Source organism: Bombus flavifrons, chromosome 8, assembly GCF_040668555.2.
Source record: "Bombus flavifrons isolate JBK064 chromosome 8, iyBomFlav1_principal, whole genome shotgun sequence".
Taxonomy (NCBI): Eukaryota; Metazoa; Arthropoda; class Insecta; order Hymenoptera; family Apidae; genus Bombus; species Bombus flavifrons.
Genome location: NC_138449.1, coordinates 16,724,581 through 16,743,594, shown reverse-complemented (window position 1 = coordinate 16,743,594; position 19,014 = coordinate 16,724,581). Strand labels below are relative to the sequence as shown.

Below are 19,014 nucleotides of genomic sequence, written 5' to 3'. Positions count from 1 at the left end.
ATGATGTACACGTAGCATGCAGTATGCTGTAAAATCCACTAACCGTCGCTACATATATGTATGTACCTCGAGAGGAACAACGCGCATATACACTTATCTGTACTTACCGAATCTTTGCATTCAAAAATTCAATCACCGCAACGCAACGAGGAAAAGGGAAAAACCAAGAAGGAGATCAAAGTCAAGATAAAGTGCGAGTTTCAATGTGCGTGCACCATTGGTATTGCCTTTACTTTAATACTTAATTGTTTCGTGTTTTACTTTCTATTTCTAATATTGGTGTTTTTTTAAAAACGTATCCTTATATTTATCGCAGAAATAAAACGAAAGCAATCTCTTTATCTGTCAAACCTCTACGATCTTTATTAAATATGCAACTAAAATATATTACTTTTTAATTTCATTAAAAGTTCATGTAGTTGAAAGCAACACGGTAAAATAACTCATTGCTGTTTGAATAATCTGAAAGTATGTGTTACAATAAAATTATGTATAATCTTACCATCGTATAAAATGAGTCGCGATAGAAAGTATTTACCGCGAGAAAAGTTTCCATTGACATGGTCGCTACTTTGAAAGCTGTGATTTTGCTAAATATTAAAGTCCTTGCGAGTAAAAATTTATATAAATTATGACACTTTTTAGGAAATATATACCACATAGCCTCGCATCTAGATGAATTAATCATCAATTAACTCTTGAAATATAAGAGTGCAAACGTTTCAGAAAAGTAAAGGAGATATTCTTACGCCGCGTTGTACACCTCTTCGCTGTGATTCAATAATCTTTGCCCAGGAAGGCAGAGGACGAATATGTGAGCAACTTGCGCGAATGTAAATGATCCAAATCGTATCGTATCAGCTGCATTGCCTAGTTTCATCACAGTCTAAAAATAGCGAAGCGTTTATAGATTTGAATCAAAGAAGAATATTCTAATTTAATTATATAATGTTGTACAAATACTCGCTTCGACTCCTGCAATGCTAAGGCAGACAACGTTAAAGAACAATTGAACGAATATGGATTTGGCGAACAATGATTCGACAAGATTACAGTATCTAAGAAAAATAAAATCCATCTGTCGGTATGACGTGAAAGAAACAAACAGTATGACTGTACACTAGGATGGACCTTACTCAACTTATTTGTCAAAAGTTAATTTTGAGTTCTTTTTTTCAAAACACCCCTTAGAATAGTACCACTAGATGAATACATAATCTATGAAAAATTTAGAATCGAACGGCAAATCGTGTCACGTTGATTTTGAAAATTTGTTTATTTTTGTGACTCGTTTCTACGCGTTGCGGTACATCGTAAGTAAGTATGATGTGTCACGTGTCTCAGATATATCGTTGAATTTATCTTTTTTTCTTTTTTTGTCTTTTTACGCAAACGTTGCCGGCAGTCTCGCGACGGCAAGATTGAGGAAACAACTAGCCTAAAACCGAATACATTGATGATATTCATTTTTAAATGAATTATAATAGCTGTTTCTTACAGTCTTGCATGCGTACGTTCTGCACGGAGTCGTTAAGCTCGCCCGATCTTCGTGTATAAACAGAAGATAAGCGGCTGGCGGTCGGTAACTAATACCGACCTCTTTTGTTGCGACAAGCGTACAACTGTAGTAGGCAGCAATACCGGTGTAGCGGTACCGGCGCCTTTTCTCCAATATCACGAAAGCTAAGCGAGTTCAGCTCTTCTATGTACATATCCAAAAGTCATTGAAATCGAAGGGTACTTGGCTTTTCTACAGTTTCACGCAATTTCAGAAAGTACAACTGGTACACGATATTAGACGAAAAACTAGTAGAACTACAAGTAAGTACACTAATATTAGAGCCAGAAGAATCAGAGGAGGTGGTATCGAATAGCCGATATAAGGAACAAAATTGAAATCAAAACATTCCTAGATGATAGAGATAAAGCTTTCGCCTCAAGATACTGTCCTATATATAAATATATATGTATAAAGAGTTTAACAAATTCAAACGGGGAAGAATATTTAGGCCTTGTATTACCAATAATATACAGGATTAGGACAATTGTTCAAATATGCTTAGCTGGGAGGCATGAATGTAGTATAGTATCAGAAGGGAAAGGGGAAAAAATAAAAATAAATGACGCGCAAGTATGCCAGCTGTGTAACATGAGAAGGGAAGAAACCTTGAAATTTGAAACATGAAACAATTTGAAACATCGCTGTGCGCGATCGTGGCACAACTCACTTTATTAACGCTTGGTTTAACACTTGACGAATTCGTTTCTACAATGAATTATCATTTACACGACTACTTTGTAGTAGAAGAGCGGAACGCGACCATTTTTCTATCAGGTCTCGGAATCAGAAGTGACTCCCTGTCCTCGAATATCTGATCGATATCGCCGAGAAGATCGTCCTTTTCCTATTCGCCCGGGGCTCGTCCGTTGGCTCTGGCATTCTACACTGCGGCTGTCAATTACTGTCAAATAGCTTTAGTTCCGCGGTATAGCAACGATATAACGTATCTCGATATGTCCCCAATATCAACGATATGATATACAGAGGAGAAGAGAGAAAAGACTTCCGACAGGTACTAAGTATCGAGAACAGAGAAGAGGCAAAAAACATTTTTAATTACGTGCAACCAACGATAAAGATGAGAAGACCGCACTTGGATCTGTAATAAAGCTTAATATATGAGAAAAGATACTTTTATATACAGCCATAAATGTGAATATAGCTGTATGTACGTACTGTATGTATATATCATTGTATCGTATACGCTGTACTAGATATTACATATTAATTATTGAGAGAGAGAGAGAGAGAGAGAGAGTTAAAGTAGTATAATAAAATAGCAATATAATATAACTAACTAGGAATAAGAATGCAACAACCCCTCGTTGTGTATTAGGCTTTGAGCCTAAAGTACAAACAAATAATAATAATAAATATTGTTACAGAGCGTAAGAAGACAAATTCAACGATAAGATGAACATGTATACTTACTATATATACTACGACGTGGAAAAAATAGTCACAAAAATAAAGAAATTTGTTGCAAAATCGATATGGTACCATCTCCCGTTGTCTGGTCGATTTAAAATTTTGTACAAATCACTTTTTCATCCAGTAGTACAAGGATTGTCTCAAAAAACTTTGATAACGGGAGAATACAAGTCCATCCTACCGTACACTATGCCTACCGACCTTATTGCATTTTGATATTCTTTTATACAAAGAAACAGTTTCGTACAAATTTTCTTCTCATCTTCCGGCAATAATTCGATATTTTTGTAGTTTTCGAATAAACGATGATCCTTTAAATTTATCAAACTACTCGCATCCAAAATGTGCACAGTTCTCAATTCGTAGCTAGAAAAATTTCTTTTTCACATCAGAATTTTAAACATAATAGAGATATATGTAAACTTTACCTCACAATTGCGAACAAAGCACAGCCATGTTGAGCGTATAGCATGTACGTAGTATCACAAGAAGCAATTAAATTGGCAATCATGGCTATTGTCATGTATGAATGTATGAACAGATAATAAAAATATCGTTGTGTGTCCACGCCATAATCGAGTTCAATTGGAAAGCTTTTCTCTTCTGAATGATTCGAGGGTATAATGAAATCAATTAGCAGCGATATTGCTGGTATCGTTATGTAAGCCACCACTGTTGTGTAAACGTATACTAAGATGGGAATAAGAAAATTTGTTACCCTTTTAAATAACTGTGAAAAATGTTCGAGATCTCAGACACTTACAGGCATAATAAAGTGTAATTTTTCTTCCTTGTACGTCATAATATCGAAGAATCAGCTTTTCTGGACGATTCGCATAGTAATTATGGTTATTTTTAATTAATAAGAGTACATCCCTCATCTGTTGAAAGAAGAATAGGAGAAACATCATTTAATGGAAATTAAGAAAGAAAAGTTTCTTCTAGATTCTCTAGAATGTAGGAATTCGCAAATATATCTTCGAAAGTTTTCTTCGTGTTTTCATCGTCGTGTGTAAATGTTAATTGCAACGATAAACAAGTTGCTTTCATCTTGTGAAAATTATTCTCTATGCAACGATTCAGATAGAACCCGTTAATTAAATTAACAAATCGCGCTCGATCCTTAATAAATATTACTTTGTTAAACGAAATAAATGCATGTAGTACCTTTTTTGTGTTAAAAATTGCGTTGAGATACATCGACATTGAAAGGAAGAGTGCTATGATCGGTGGCATGCATTCGATGGCTAAACCGTAGTTGACACTCCATGCATTGGACAATCCTCTAATCTGGAAAGATCAATATATACGATATAAAATTAGAAAAATACGTAAATAAAAGTGTTTGATTACTTGAGAAATGTTACAAAATTCTATTCCATGCCAAATTATTACATTCTTCTATAAAAGATGTAAATTCTCATTAACATACGAGTATAAATAATTCACTAAACGCTTGAAATTATCTCTTTGAACTGTCATTCACCGATCGTACAAGATCCACGTATCTTAACTTGGTTGAATGATCATTAGCAAACTCGTTTTATGATCACTTATTCGGGAATTACTGTACTTCAAAAAGAACAATTTCAATTAGATGACCTCGAATAACCTCTCCGCTTGTTTATAATTACAATTGCACAACGTTTATTGCGATGTAAAGAGAAAAGAAGAAAGTATATTATATGAAAGAAATGCTATATATTCCAATCAAAAAATCGCATAAAAATAAAATTAATTCACACGTCACACTGTTAGCTTTACACATCAAGAAGATTAAAGACACCGTCCGCACGAAGGGTTTATTTCATTCTAAAATGAAAATCGTTTTACTGCAGGCGATCATTTTCCTATAGGTTGGTTTCAGTCACTCATTTAATATGATAGCAGTCGGTCGTTTCGCTTATTAAGTACAATGTTCTCCGTATAATGACGAAAAGAAAGAAAGAAGGGACGATGAAACAACAATCTTCTTTAATTAGCTATCATTTTGCGAATATATCTGACATGAAAGGAATAGAAACTGGAGGGAACCTTGTGGGATAGGTAGACGTGAAAATCTTGTCTCTCGCATTTAATGAATACAGAACGATGAACTGTTTCGGCTATTTAAATAATTAACTGGCCCGTTAATAATTCAACAAGCAAATTATCGTCAATTGCCTTCGTGCAAGTTTTATTGATTCGTTTTTACACTAGTCTACGACATACGTTGTATGTAAGTCGGAGCAATGAATGAAATGCGATGATAATCGGCATGGATTTCTTCGAGCAGCCAGCCTTTCGATTGAACAAGCGTCTTTTGTCATTCGTTGGAGTATGGCCATTTCAGAGTACTCTGCCGAAACTGTCAAGGCAAAGTGTTGTTTTAATCCCGATCTTCGTTCTGCTTACGGCCGAGGTAATTGAATAGGAGAGAAACGAATTAATTTTTATAATTACATATAACTAGATTGATTCTATTAAAACAAAAGTCTGTAATGATATAGGATGAAATTACAAAAATACACGATAGAATTTTATTATAGTTTCGTCTATGGTTCGATAAATTTGATATATTCCATGCCAAATCATCTTAAAGCACAACTGTTTGACTATAAATTTGCACTGCGTGTTTGTGATAGTAAAAAGGAAATCCACTGTTTAAACGATGTAATATTTCCAATTAAATTAGATAAGTACGTAAAAATTGTCGAAATTTTGTAATAGGATTTAGCTACTATACAATCTGAAATATATCGATAAATGTAATATCCTATGTTGTGAATGCAAACAAAACAGTTAAGGCGTAACAACAATACCATATGCGAGGATCACAATGAATTGTCACGTAACAGTGCATCGTTACAGGATTTAAATATTTGTCGGAATCAACATTGTCAATTTGGTAAGGTCAACGCGAAATTTATTAGCTTATTTGTACAGGGTATATAAATATTGTTGGTAATGATCATCACAGCGTGATTCTATATTTTCGATTCGGTGAATGTTTGACTAAAGAAAAAGTCTTGTCAAAATTGTCCTTGAAAGTCAAGGTCAAAAAGTCAGACTTTTTTGCTTGCCTCGTGTTCTACTCGTGGCGAAAACCAACTTTGTAACATGAACCACGGACTGCAACTCAACCGTTCTCCTGAAAAGTGATGTCAAAGTTTTGGTAATTATTAAATCGACTGTTCACATGACTTAAGTTTACAATGAGTTTACAATGAGAAAGTATTATAAATAGCGCGTTAATGAAGAAACAGCAGGGAGCTGCAAATAAGCTCGTGAAACATGTCGGAATCCAGTGGGGAATAATGGAAGACCACTACGTGCAGAGATGATTCCTAGGTAACTTGATTTTCAACGATTATATCAACAATTTAATAATGAAGAATTAATATTGTAACGCGTCCGATCACATCACCGAGCAGGCGGATGCCGCATCCATTGGTGGTAAGTTATCGCATTGCTCGTGCTTTTCCACTAATGGGGTTATGCAGAATAGTTTGTCAAGTGCCAATCAATCGTATGACAGTGAGAAAAATAATGATAAAATTTGCCACGTTCAAGCACTCCAACCAAATGACTATGCTGCTTGACGAAATTTTTCCCGCTGAATGCTAAATATTTGCAACACTAACCACGCTTTTGGCAACGTTTGTTTTGTTACAGACGAAAGCAACCATCCTCGATCAACGAAATGTCAAGATTTAGACTCACGGAGATTCCCAAAAATGGTTGAAAGACTTAATCAGGTATGCTTTTCTTTTTTTTTTTTTTTTCTTTTTTTGTCTCGTGCCGTTGCTTTAATGTTCAATATATAAACAAAAAGACAGTCGCTGGATACCTCGGGAACACCTCGGAAGGACAGGTGTTGCTCGTGCACGATCAATTAAGCACCTCTGTGATAGGTTACCAATCTTGATATGTATAATCTTACCAATTTTAAATGTTGGATCAAAATTCATAGAATTAATAAATTTTACGTCATTAGGTCAGCGATGAAAGTAAGATGGATAAATGTTGTGGATCAGAAATCTATCGTTACGTCGATTCTTATCTACGGTCAATTTGTTCTTCTGCTTTTATCATTACCGTAAACGAACGGGCATGTAAAACAGTATTTACTGTCCGTCAACTAGTAAAACTACTATTAAAATGAAATCTAGGTTTTTTTATAATAAAACATAACCGCGAAGAAATTAAATTTCATATTAAACCTAAGAAAAACTTTTGTGTATTGAGAATATATTAAAATTATTGCATCGCTCTCTTGATTCATTACCGTTCGAAAGGAGAGGTTTTCGTTTCTTCTCTAAAAGTAAATATAGTATACAATTAATTTCTCTTTTTAAGGCAACGTAGTTTGATTATTGTGCGATTTTGTTACTTTTATACTTGCCTATCTCGGATAGAAAAGCACGTATGAACTTTTCTGTAGGACAGTACAATTACATATAGGTTCTTGCAGCGTGAAACCACAGACGAGTATTTATTAGTGAACGATGAAATTAAATAGGTTCTTGGATATGTTAGCGTAAAGTTGCTTCCAGCATTTCGCAGATGAGGGTGGGGGAGGGGGTGGGGGCAGTACTAGTCGGGAAACAACCAGAACAATGAGCGTGAGCAACATATAGCGAGCACTCTTATTTCCTCTCTGGTTGAAGACGAGGGGCCGTGTTACAGGTTGCAGCCACAAGTTATCGTGGTCATGCACGATATTCGACCACCGATATGTATAGATATTATGAATACGAGACTCCGTGAAACCGCATGAGACGACTTGATCGCGGCCATATTGCAGCTTTAGTACGAAGCACCACTATAGGTTGTCCGGTGTACTTCGCTCTGCTGTACTCCCCATAACTCTCACAGCACTCAACATTTCGCCACTAGATACATACATACATACCTTATATATTTAATCTTGTATAATCTTGTGTGTTTCTATAAGATTTAATACGAAAACTCTATAATGCTATACGATTTCAAACACGATTCGCACGAATATAAATATTATTTTATTTGTAAACAACCTGTCTGTAAGAGTTATTAGTTCCTATTCCCCCAATCAGAACTGTGGTTAACAATAATTCTCCTGTTCACGAGTTAGGAGGTTTCTAATTGTATGTAAGTATACTTTTACACGATTGACGTAAAGCTGTGTTAATACACAGTTTGTCCTACCTTTCGGTACTACTAACAGTAAAATGCGTGAACGAAGAAGTTTGTCTTGTTCGATATCGAGCTACTTGAAAACAAACTCTCGTTTACCTCGAACGGTGGCGTCAGCAACCCCGACGCCGCCCACGCGCATGCACTAGCCTGATCGGGGGTTGAGAATGAGGCGACGAGCAGCAGAGAGGGAGAGAGAAATCGAACGCCAACACCGTCTCTCACAGTTTCCTCTCGTTGTTCGCGCGTGCATCAAAAATATTTTGCGTAATCGCTGCGTGGCTCTCAGTGGACGTGGAAACAACGAAGAACAGGACTTGAAATCGGCATTTTCGCTTCAGAATTATCCGAAAGAAAATAATAATTTTATGATAACACCCGCGTCTCTTCTATCGTGATTCTGGTGGACTCGATCGTGGAATGCGAGGGCAGCGACATTATCATCGAGGGCATCGTGAAAGCTAAGGACTCGGTTCGATCATAGCTAGGAAACGCTAAGGAATAACTGCTGATTACTAGTGAAAAGGCATGTAAGTAAAAAAAAGTTTAATATGACACGTTCAGGATGCTCGTATACATGTGAACTGGGTAACCATGGAGTCCACACAGAGTCGTACGTGACAATATGGAGGAAAGGCGAGTCGCGTGACGCAAGGACGCTGAAAGACGCGTTTTCGTGCTACTGTTTGGGAAAGGAGCTTGGTGGAATTTCTAAAAGGTGGATTTTACGAAAGGAGTTTGTCGGTTGGGAACTATGCAACGTACGAGAGACGAGTGAGTCGTTCGTTGCATGTCCGATTTAACGAAATACAAGATACGATATGTAGAAGCGGTAATAAGAGATAATTTAGATTATGTGAGATAATTTTAGATTACAAGTGTTTAGGAATTGTTGGATTGCGAGATGGGTAGTTAATGTTTATGTTTTTAAGTTAAGATGATTAAATGAACTCACGCTTACGCGGAAAATATTGAATTTGCTTGTAGTTTATTCTACTATATAGAGAATATTTATCATATCAGTAATTGATTGAATAATATTCACGGTTACAGAAAGTAAGTACTAATGTCTTTTTCTCGTGAATATTTATAATTAGTGCCCGTGTAGAATTTTTATTTTGCTTTAACAGTTTACTTATTGTATTGATAATTTAAGGGACTTTGATATTTTTGTTAAAATTACAGATCATTCTGATAATTATTAGTTACTTTTGTGAATACAACCACAAAAGCAAAGGTTTCGCTCGTTTCACTTTTCAGCAAGATAACGTACATAGTATGTAATTTGGAAAAATTAAATTCTAAATATTCGAATATGTTTTTTTGCAATTGCTTCACGTACGTACAGTTTACATGCGTATAAGAATATGGTGCAATGTATGAATATGAATGCATGTAAACCAGAACGATGTGTGTATGTATGTGCATGCCTGGATATGTGAGAAGCAAAGAAAAAACGGCGCACAATTGATGAAAAGAAACGAAGACGGTTATACATATAGTTATGACACGCGAGGACAACACTTGTATTGCCCTACATTCGGTCTAATAATTTTTTTCTTTTTTTCTTTTTTTCTTTTTAATTTATAAATTATTCTACCTAAGCTTGAAAGACAGTATCTCTGGTTCCTCTTCCGAAACCCCATTCTACGTATATATACGGGCTCGTCCGGGATAAAGACATCTACGACTACACGAGGTAGTGACGAGAAAAAAAGAAGTTGACTAACGAAGAAGACAAATGAGGATGGATGAGTCATCTAGAAAAGCAGTTGAGAAAAAGAGTTTGCACTACATTGCAAACCGTTAGTGGGAAATTATTAATCGGATAATGAAAATATCGTAGAAAGAAACAAAAGATGTACTTGTAAGTTTAATCATTCGATGGCCAATGTCAATGTATGACAGCTGAATGTTGTAAAGTAGGCGTAGAGTTCTCCAAGCCCAATAAATGGGAACAATAACAATGGAAAGTCAAGATGGTATGTTGGCGATGAGTGTTCTCGGCTCTTTGATCGAACGTCCGATTACGTAAATTCCGATTTCGTAAGGCCTCTCCTCCTCGCTTTGCCACATCACATGTTCCTACATCGATATAGTATAGATGCAAGTATTGATATTTAAATGAAATCGTTATCAATCTCCGCGGTGATTCAACAAAAGAATAGAATCTGTGACCTCTGGCTATAGCCAGAAGTGTGTCGTGCGTTATATGATACGATGGTACCGCGAAGTCTGGTATCACATATGTATTATAGTATGAAACTTGGAGCGAGTAACATCATCCTTGCCGCATTAAAGTGTTTGATTTTTGAGAAAAATATTTAAAAAAACGTATTATAAACATTATATTGCATCAAATATTTTTTGATTTACAATATCAAATAAGATATAACGTTACTCAATGTTATGAAAATATATGTATATAGAATATGTTAAATCTTTTATACTTTACAATATTAAAGGAGTAGCTATATATTCTTTTATTTTTTGAATTATCTCGATAATTATGGCTTAGTCGGTACGCGATACTTAGTCGGTATGGCGATTCTACGTATGTGAATAAATTAATCGGAAATAAATGATAGAAAAAGAATTTTTTTCGTACATTTGTTCAAAAAGGTTTTGTTCATTTAGTAGAGTATTCGTAATTGAAACGCTTAAAAATTGATATTTTTTAATCGATCAACTTTTTGATAAATCTCTTCAAGATTTAATGATCAACAGTTTCCATTTAAACAAAAATCAACCCTTTTTCATAAAAATGTAGAAAATAGACAATTATTATTTTTGGTGCTTGTTTCAAATCTATTTCCAAACACTAATTTTCCTCTTATATTAAATATTTTCCTTCCGATATTAAAATAAATAGAAGGAACGAGAATTTTTACAATCCTTGTTTAACCAACTAACTTTACACACCATTAGGTTCATTTCGAAGGAATGAAATAACAATTTTTATCATCCCTGTATATTTCACCATCAATCCTACCCGTTTATCCGCCTCCCTCCTCCTGCTATCAGTGGAACAACATCTAAATGGTTCTATAGTATACGAAGGGCTTGCATTATATTCAAAATCCTCGTCAGTTACTCAAACGAAGAAAGCTTGTTATATTATAAGCAGACATATTATTATTATTATATTGTTTCATCCTCATTCAAAAAACTTGCGGTTTGTCCCGCGCCGCCTTTTTCACGTGCTTATCCAATCATTCCAGCTGTTGAGCGAACACTTCTCTAATATCCATGCCACGATTGCAGCACGTGGCCTTAAGCGAAACTCACTACCAGGAAGGGTAGAAAGGACACGGTCGATCGATGCGTTCCTGTATCTACGATGTACATAATGTATAGCACGCAACCCAAGCGGAGACAGTTAAAAGTTAAAGGGCTTGCAGGAGAAAACGAGATAGGGATAGTAGAGAGGAGAGAGGAAGGTATACGAATCTTCTTTTTCTCAGAAAAATAGTCCGGTGCTTCATAGTTCACAGTGCATATGCAATATGCAGCTCTCATTCTCTTTCATCGTGGACTCTCTTTTCTTCTTATTATTCAACGAACATCCGAGCTTTACGTAAAACGAATAATTGTTACACTATTACACTATGTAATATAGATTATTTGAATTATAAAATACAGTATGCTAGAGAAAATGTAAAAAAATTGTTTTTCGCAAATTTACACTAATTCTAAGGCAAAATTTTATAAAGCTCAGTTTGTTAATTTCGTTCCAATGAAGAAAACCGAAGGCAATATCTCTTTTTATTTTCGCTTAAACGTTAACTAACCTATTGATAATAGATCTTATTCGACCAGACGACGCATGTTCATTCTACCTTGTACTGATTGTATACTGTAATCTTCTAAAAAATGATGGTAATTATCGTAATAGATATTGTAATGAAACTCTCAATGGTTTTCGAAAATCTGTAAACTTAATATTTAATTGGCGTATTTTACTATTATTATTATCAAATTGGCAGAATTACGTACTATTATTAGTACGCTGAGTGATCTTTATTTTTACTTTCTTCCTGAATTAAATTCGTCGATATTTCCAAAAATTAAAGTCTTAGTAAGTAATTGCTAGATGTCTGTTAGTTATCTTTCAATTATTATTGATGGAAAATTAGTAAAATTACTAGTACTGTGATTAGTATTCGGTGAGATTCCTATTTTCTATCCAGTACCTTGCGTTTTCTCCCTTGACAAAAAATACGTTGTTATCATAAAGAAAAATATATAGACATAGCTGAAATATTTAGATATGAATCGCTTTAATTATAGGATAGGCTACATTGCATGAGATTCGAGTAAGGGGGCAGGTCAAGAAATTCTCTGTGAATTGTTCCGTTAATTACCTCCTTGAAGTGCTTTGAGAATTGAGGTAAACGGATGAGAAAACAGAAGCCATAAGAAATAAGTAGGCGTGGAATAACAGAAATAAAATACAAGGCTAGTAAAACCCATACATACTTGCGTAAGATAATCCATTGTTGGTTACGGGCCTTTTACAAACGATAAACACTGCAGAAAGGAAAATTGCTTGATATACATTGACGAGATCGTGGAATATCGTAGAAAAGCAAGATTTATTTAAAATAAGCGAACAAAATATGTAAATCGTTTATTTATTTATGTTGTTTATATGTATTCATTCGTATGTAAGCCGATTTCAAATCTTCTATCGATGTAAAAGTATTAAAGGTCTTTAGGATAAAATAAAAGAAATAGAAAATAATTGAAATAAAAATTTATGATATAATTCTGTTATTTCTGTTTATTTTACTGCTGCTTCATCTGAGATATCCGATATTTATTGCTAATAAGGAGAAGACGTTTTAGAAAAATTATGAAAATTGTTTCTATTGCGTTATTTAGAAATGTAATGTAAACTAAATGTAAACTCAAGCATATCAGTTTTTCTTACGTTTCATTCATTAACTTGTTGAAAATATAAAAAAGGAAAAGGCAACAGATGAAGAATTAAAATATTTTAGTGTATCTTGTAGGCAAGTTTAACATTGAAATGATACAATAAAAATATGTTGCAGAATATATTACAGAATATATTATAGAATTAATGAAATAGTGTACATTGCAAGCATTCCGTATACATAAAGTGTTTCGAGATAAAATTCCAACAAAAAGATTTTAATCATAGAGTACTAAATGAAATATGTAACGCTTAACAACGCAAATAACTTTCTATGTAACTAAAGACTGGGGACTTGTGCAAAACCAAAGGTTTATTTGCTAAAAAAAGAATTTCAGTGACATTTAAAAATTCGTACTTATGAAAATATCAAAGAAATTAACATATGACAAATATTTTCACTCAAACAGACAATGTAATATTCGCTATCTGCACTAAAACGATCTTTTTAATTATACCAAAATTATTCGCTTTTAAACACCATATTTTAAAATCATGCGATTGAAATCAGGTTCTCAGAGAAACCCGAGCAAATGCATCTCTCGAGCCGAAAGCGTGATGGAAGCAGCGATCGATTAAACGTTTTCCACTATGCCTGCCAAACCTTTCAAACATATTCCTTTCGAAAGTACAACCTAACCAAATATAAAGGATATCCTCGTGTAATCTAAATTTCTGCGATACTAGTAAAACTTCGGAAAAAGAACAGCAACTTTTGACTAGTCGAGAAATCGGAATGGTGAAGAAAAATGACGATAAAAATGATAAAGAATCGTTCAAAATACATGTTGCATAGGAAGAGAAAGCACAGAAAGAGAAAGAGAAAGAGAAAGAGACAGAGAGTGAGGAAGAGGGAGAGAGAGAGAGAGAGAGAGAGAGAGAGAGAGTGAGTGATGAGGGAGAGAGGGAGGGAGAGAGATATAGAAAGTCGGGAGAGAAAGACGGAGCAGAGGGAAGAAGGTAGGGATATAGTGGGCGAAAAAGAGACAAGGTAGAATAGCGACGAGAGTGGTAGGAGAGTGAAAGGAGAGCAAACGAGGGTGTTGGTTGCGAGTCGATAAACCACGGGAAACGCGAGCACCCTTGCGCACGACTTCAACATGGCGGTCGGTAAGTCCCATTCCTCCTTTCCTTAGAACCCTCGGACTGATAGAGAGGAAAGAGAAGAGTTATTGGTCATTTTACAATAGGTTCGATCCAGCGTTTTTCTTCTTTCGCTCCGACAGTGAAATGAAATGATTCCGTGGGATTGATGGATATCGCGACCATGTGCGTGCATGCGTGCACGCGTGCGTGTGTGTGTGTGTGTGTGTGTGCTTTATCGTGTTTTATCGTGTTTTATCGTGTTTTATCGTGCAAAAGCAGAAAGAATCCTTTCAATCCACCTGATTAACCAACCAGTCTCTCTTGGAACTGTGTTTTCAGACGAGGATTCGATATGCGGCTCAAGGAGGCTGTCGTCTCGATACCGCTGCATCCTGGAGGATTGAACAACAAGTAAGTGCAACTGCAAATTCGTTGAGTCAAAACCGGGTTAGTCGATGTTCGTGATCCGTCTTCACCGTTCCGTAATCGCACAATTTCGTTTCGTCACCGTGGTCGTCATCGTGATCCTCATTGTAATCGTGATCGTGATCGTGATCGTGATCGTGATCGTTGTTGCGCCGTGGTCACTTTCGTTCGAAACGAGCTTTTTCACGAAAAAGGTTAAACAGTGGTTTTTAAAGGTTTCCGTGAACAGAGACAGTATTTCGTACGACAAAAAGTTTTCTTTCAGTCGTTCTAATTGGAAATTTCTAAACGAATAATAAGGCTTCCTTGCCATCTTTCCCCGCTAACTAGATCGAAATTTGTGTTTTGTTATCTTTCTTATCGGTTTCTTTTAGGTTCGCTATATTTTTATTCGTTCGATCAAAGATACGAACTTTGTTGTAAGTGAAAAATTTAGGGGGTGTTCGATATTACGTTTCGGGCTGGTTTCCCGATTTTTGCGAATTTTGTTGCGTCAACATTTTTATTGTTGTTGCGCTTAATTTGAAATTGTCATTTCATCGTCATTCATTTAATCATCGCTGTGATAATTCCCATGAAATTAATTATTTTGCATTTTTGTTCTTCGATGAATATTATTACGAGAGTGAAGTGAAACATTAAGAGATTCACACGAATAGCATCGTCATGAACTTGAGTGCAATATTTATTTCAATATCGATTAATCACGTTTCACTTAATACTGCATCCCTTTTCTTTATTTATTATCGTTAAGTAGAGTAGCTGATAATCCTTTGTAGAATTAGTAATTAGCTCACAGCTTAACGGCGTAGCTTTCACTGATCTAGCAACGAGTAGCTTTAAATGTTACTTAACTAGTCTAAATCGTAGAATATTTATTCCGTGCCTTATTATTAGCAATGCCAAGGCATTTAACTGAAAAGGAAAAACCATAAGGTTAGTGTTGACTCTAAACGGTTCCCTTTTCATAGAGTTTACCGTATACATATAATATACATATACTCATTTGTATTCATTCTTATTATTTCTCTCTTGTTATCTCCATTTTATTCACGCATTCCAAATATTCGTGCTTCTTACGTGATGTGTCGATGAGAAAGTAGAACGAGATTAAAGTAATTATGTACCTCGTTTAGTTTCTAATTTATCGATGTTGTCATTTATAAATATTTCAACCTTTTCCAAATGCATCAAACACATATACACATAAACGCACGCGCACGCGCACGCGCACTCACACGCATATACTATACATACAGACCACAATAAATGATTGTGCCGCATGTGTTTTGTAACCCATCGCCCACCCCAAGACACGAGTTTTTGGAGAAAACAGTTTTACAGTTACACGTGTCTTGTTAGCGAATACAAAGTTTCTTTTGGTCGTTCAATGATTTTTATAGTTCTCTCCTGTAAGTATCCTTAGACGTAAGGATCGTACGTATCCTTAGCAAGCGATTACGCGAAATTAATAGTAATTTTCTTTTCTTTAGTATGGTGTGTTGCCTTTATTAGATAGAGTTACGTTATCCTTTTTAATATTCGAAAACGTTGCCGCCGTGTGCACGAGATTATGCGAGACCGGACAGAAAATAGTCTATTCGTGTTCTAACGACGAATGTTCGAACCATCGCATACATCTATCTCTGTCTTTATGATCCCATGGCAATGAAATTGCAGAGTAACGCACTAATCACTTTCCTCGGTTGATTCAAAGATTCGACGAAAGCTAGCTTGAACGATGCTCTTCTGCGTTGCCTAACGTTCGAAACTCAATTTAACGACCACCTACTGTTTCATCTCAGAGAAAAAATTCGTCCTTTTGCACTGATATCGGTGTACTATACTCCAACTATTGCAGATACATATTTGTACATACTTTCTCCAATCAATGAATTAATCTCTTTCACAGAAATCTGTTCCTCTTAATAAAAGAGGGAAGAAAGATGAATGTTGTTGGTTAATTTCTGACATTATTAAGAAAGTAAGTTGAAATAGAACTGAGAATTAATATTTGATTGATTTTTGAACAAAATTTGTTGACTTGTCTATATAGGGAAATTGACAGCGATGTCGATAAAATAAAAGAAAGAAAGAAAGAAAAAGTAGTGGGAAAAAGAAAATTAAATACCAAAAGGAAGTGAAAATACACTACATATGTCGTTTATAGGAAGTATAAACAGTTTTTTCGTATGCTTTGAGAATAAGTAATTCGCACAATTTTTTAAACCAAGTGAGAAAATAAAAATTCAGTAAGTTTTAATCAATATCTGTTTAAGGTATATATGATATTTAATTATAGAAATCAACAGTTAGTTAACAGTAAGTTTTATTTTAAACCATTTTTTAAACTAGCTAACTACCTAACTAACTAACTACTACTAACTAACTTTTTTAAACAGTTTGGCAAATAATTGCGCGCCTACTTCACATACATATTCTTCATATACACACATATAAATGAAACTGCAAAAAGATTACTTCATCTCTGATTTCAATGATTTTTGCACAAGTCAAAACACGTTGAAGTCTTGAACAATTTTTTCCTGTTAAACGTATAACCGGTGATCCCGCTTTGTTTTCACGATATTCGCATAAATCTGTCAATACCACTACTACCTATGTATCCTGTTTAAATCCAACTCAAATCTAGCACTTTTCTTCTTTCATCTTTTGTTTATTTTACAATACATATACACGTTAGTTCCTTTAAAGCCGGCCACCGCTTACGTCAAGCGATAACAATTATTCTGTTGTTTCGTAAAATAATATCGATTGATCAAGTGATGTGTAAGCTTTTATCAAGTTTTACCAAAAATATTTTAATTATTCTAATTATAATGTAATTAAAATACAAAACGCGTTCGAAGAAAAAGCAACGATGATCGCGCGTCGATGTCCAAGGGAGATAGTAAATAAAGTATTGAACGATAAGGCTGAATTAGTTGCTCGTAATCGCAAATTTGATTATTCGCAAAATTAGAGCGATGTGAAAGAGCAGAGTGTAGCTCGTGCCACCTTGCAGACGTCTTACATGGGTGTGCTGCCTCTATATTTGCATCGTTATAGATCGTACGGGCCACGGCTAACGGAACGTATCGATCCATTTGGACTTATTTCTCTGTCTCACTCGCAGTCAGTTACGTAGGAGCGACCAGAGCCAGCCGATCGTCGAGGAGATCGGAAATCGTAACGGAACTTCGTCGACGACCGTAGATACGGTCGCCAGGAGCCACCAAATCAACACCGAATTCGTTGTGGAAGTTGCGCAGGATTTTCGCGTCGCCGAAGACACGACCACGTGGTCCTCGTTTGCCATCACCCGCGAAAACGTGCAAACCAATAGCTCGAACAACGAGACCAGCAACTTGAACAACAACCTGACGGTTCCGAGAATCTGTAGAAACAGTTCCGTGGAGAGTTTGGCCGACTACGAAGGTAATCATTGTTTTTTGAAATAAGAAAAATTTGATAAATAATTTGCGCAGTTTAGATAGTTCGATGAAAGTAGAAGACGAACGGAATGTTTTTGACACGCGGACGATGTACCTTGCAGAACGACAAGTACATAACTCGTTGATCCATTGCGTTCTGTCATCTTTCTCGCAAAACTTTAATGTCGTATTATTCTACAGATACACAATGGACTTGATTTCATGGACGAAATTAAAAGATTCTATTGGAAGATGACTATGAGCGCTGTGAAAATGCAGATTTTTTTATGATTCCGAAAAAAGAGATTGCGATGAATTTCATTCAGTTTCTGCGATCGTTATCCTGGCTGAATGCTTTGTGACTGAAGACTAGGTTTCTGTTGAAAATGCTGGTTGTGGTAGAAATTTATGATGGGAAAGGATTAATAATGAACTGTTTTTATAAAATACGAGGAACAATTCATCGTCGAAACTCGAGAATCATCCAAAGAGCAACGATTTAATATACGGAAAAGGGTTGCGCTAGAAAATTATGTGATTTTTACCGAGGAGCTTGTAACTTGATATGAGTCGAGACCAGTCTTTTCAAAATAGAAATATTCAAATAAGTTGGAATGTTTATTGATGCGTGACTGTTACATGATATTGATAAAGTGGAATTCTCGTCGTATTATCATCAACTTGTATTCTTTATTGTCTATACCAGCGAGACATGACAGACGTATGTAGATTGACTAATTACATCTTTTAGAAATATTAGAAAATATTAGAATTAGAAATGGGATGAAGTTGGAAACCAGTTAAGAGCTACGGCGACGATATACATGTTAAATATTTAGGAGTATCTTAGTTTAACAGTAATCTTTTATATCTTAAATTCAGCAGATTATCGCATTTCTTAATATTTCTCCAAGTCTTGAAATTCTTTATCTTAATACCTTAAGATCATGTAACATCCACTTTAAATATTCAATTTTCTA

General features: G+C 35.3%; 2 protein-coding genes across 9 annotated transcripts in view; one reads left to right on the top strand and one right to left on the bottom strand.

The window, feature by feature from the left end:
• Positions 1–289: 289 nt before the first annotated feature.
• LOC138182233 (odorant receptor 13a-like) lies at positions 290–6,731 on the bottom strand. Its single transcript, XM_069117867.1, has 9 exons — positions 6,616–6,731; positions 4,160–4,282; positions 3,756–3,873; positions 3,421–3,682; positions 3,194–3,358; positions 968–1,058; positions 750–886; positions 539–671; positions 290–462 (listed from the first exon to the last, which is right to left on the bottom strand). Exons 1-9 carry the CDS (start codon positions 6,658–6,660, stop codon positions 412–414), a joined length of 1,125 nt encoding a protein of 374 aa, XP_068973968.1. The 5' UTR covers positions 6,661–6,731; the 3' UTR covers positions 290–411.
• A 1,603-nt stretch (positions 6,732–8,334) lies between these two features.
• The window catches only part of Schip1 (Schwannomin interacting protein 1), a 35,380-nt gene continuing 24,700 nt past the window's right edge, over positions 8,335–19,014 (top strand). For 3 of the 8 annotated variants that reach the window (XM_069117865.1, XM_069117861.1, XM_069117858.1), the window contains exons 1-4: positions 8,337–8,679; positions 8,759–8,923; positions 14,514–14,585; positions 17,737–18,038. In XM_069117865.1, the coding sequence (XP_068973966.1) occupies positions 8,904–8,923; positions 14,514–14,585; positions 17,737–18,038 (394 nt within the window). In that variant the 5' untranslated portion in view covers positions 8,337–8,679; positions 8,759–8,903. Of the gene's footprint in view, positions 8,680–8,758; positions 8,924–14,085; positions 14,199–14,259; positions 14,279–14,513; positions 14,586–17,736; positions 18,039–19,014 lie in introns of those variants that run through there. The other 5 variants (XM_069117860.1, XM_069117866.1, XM_069117862.1 and 2 more) reach the window with 5 other exon arrangements.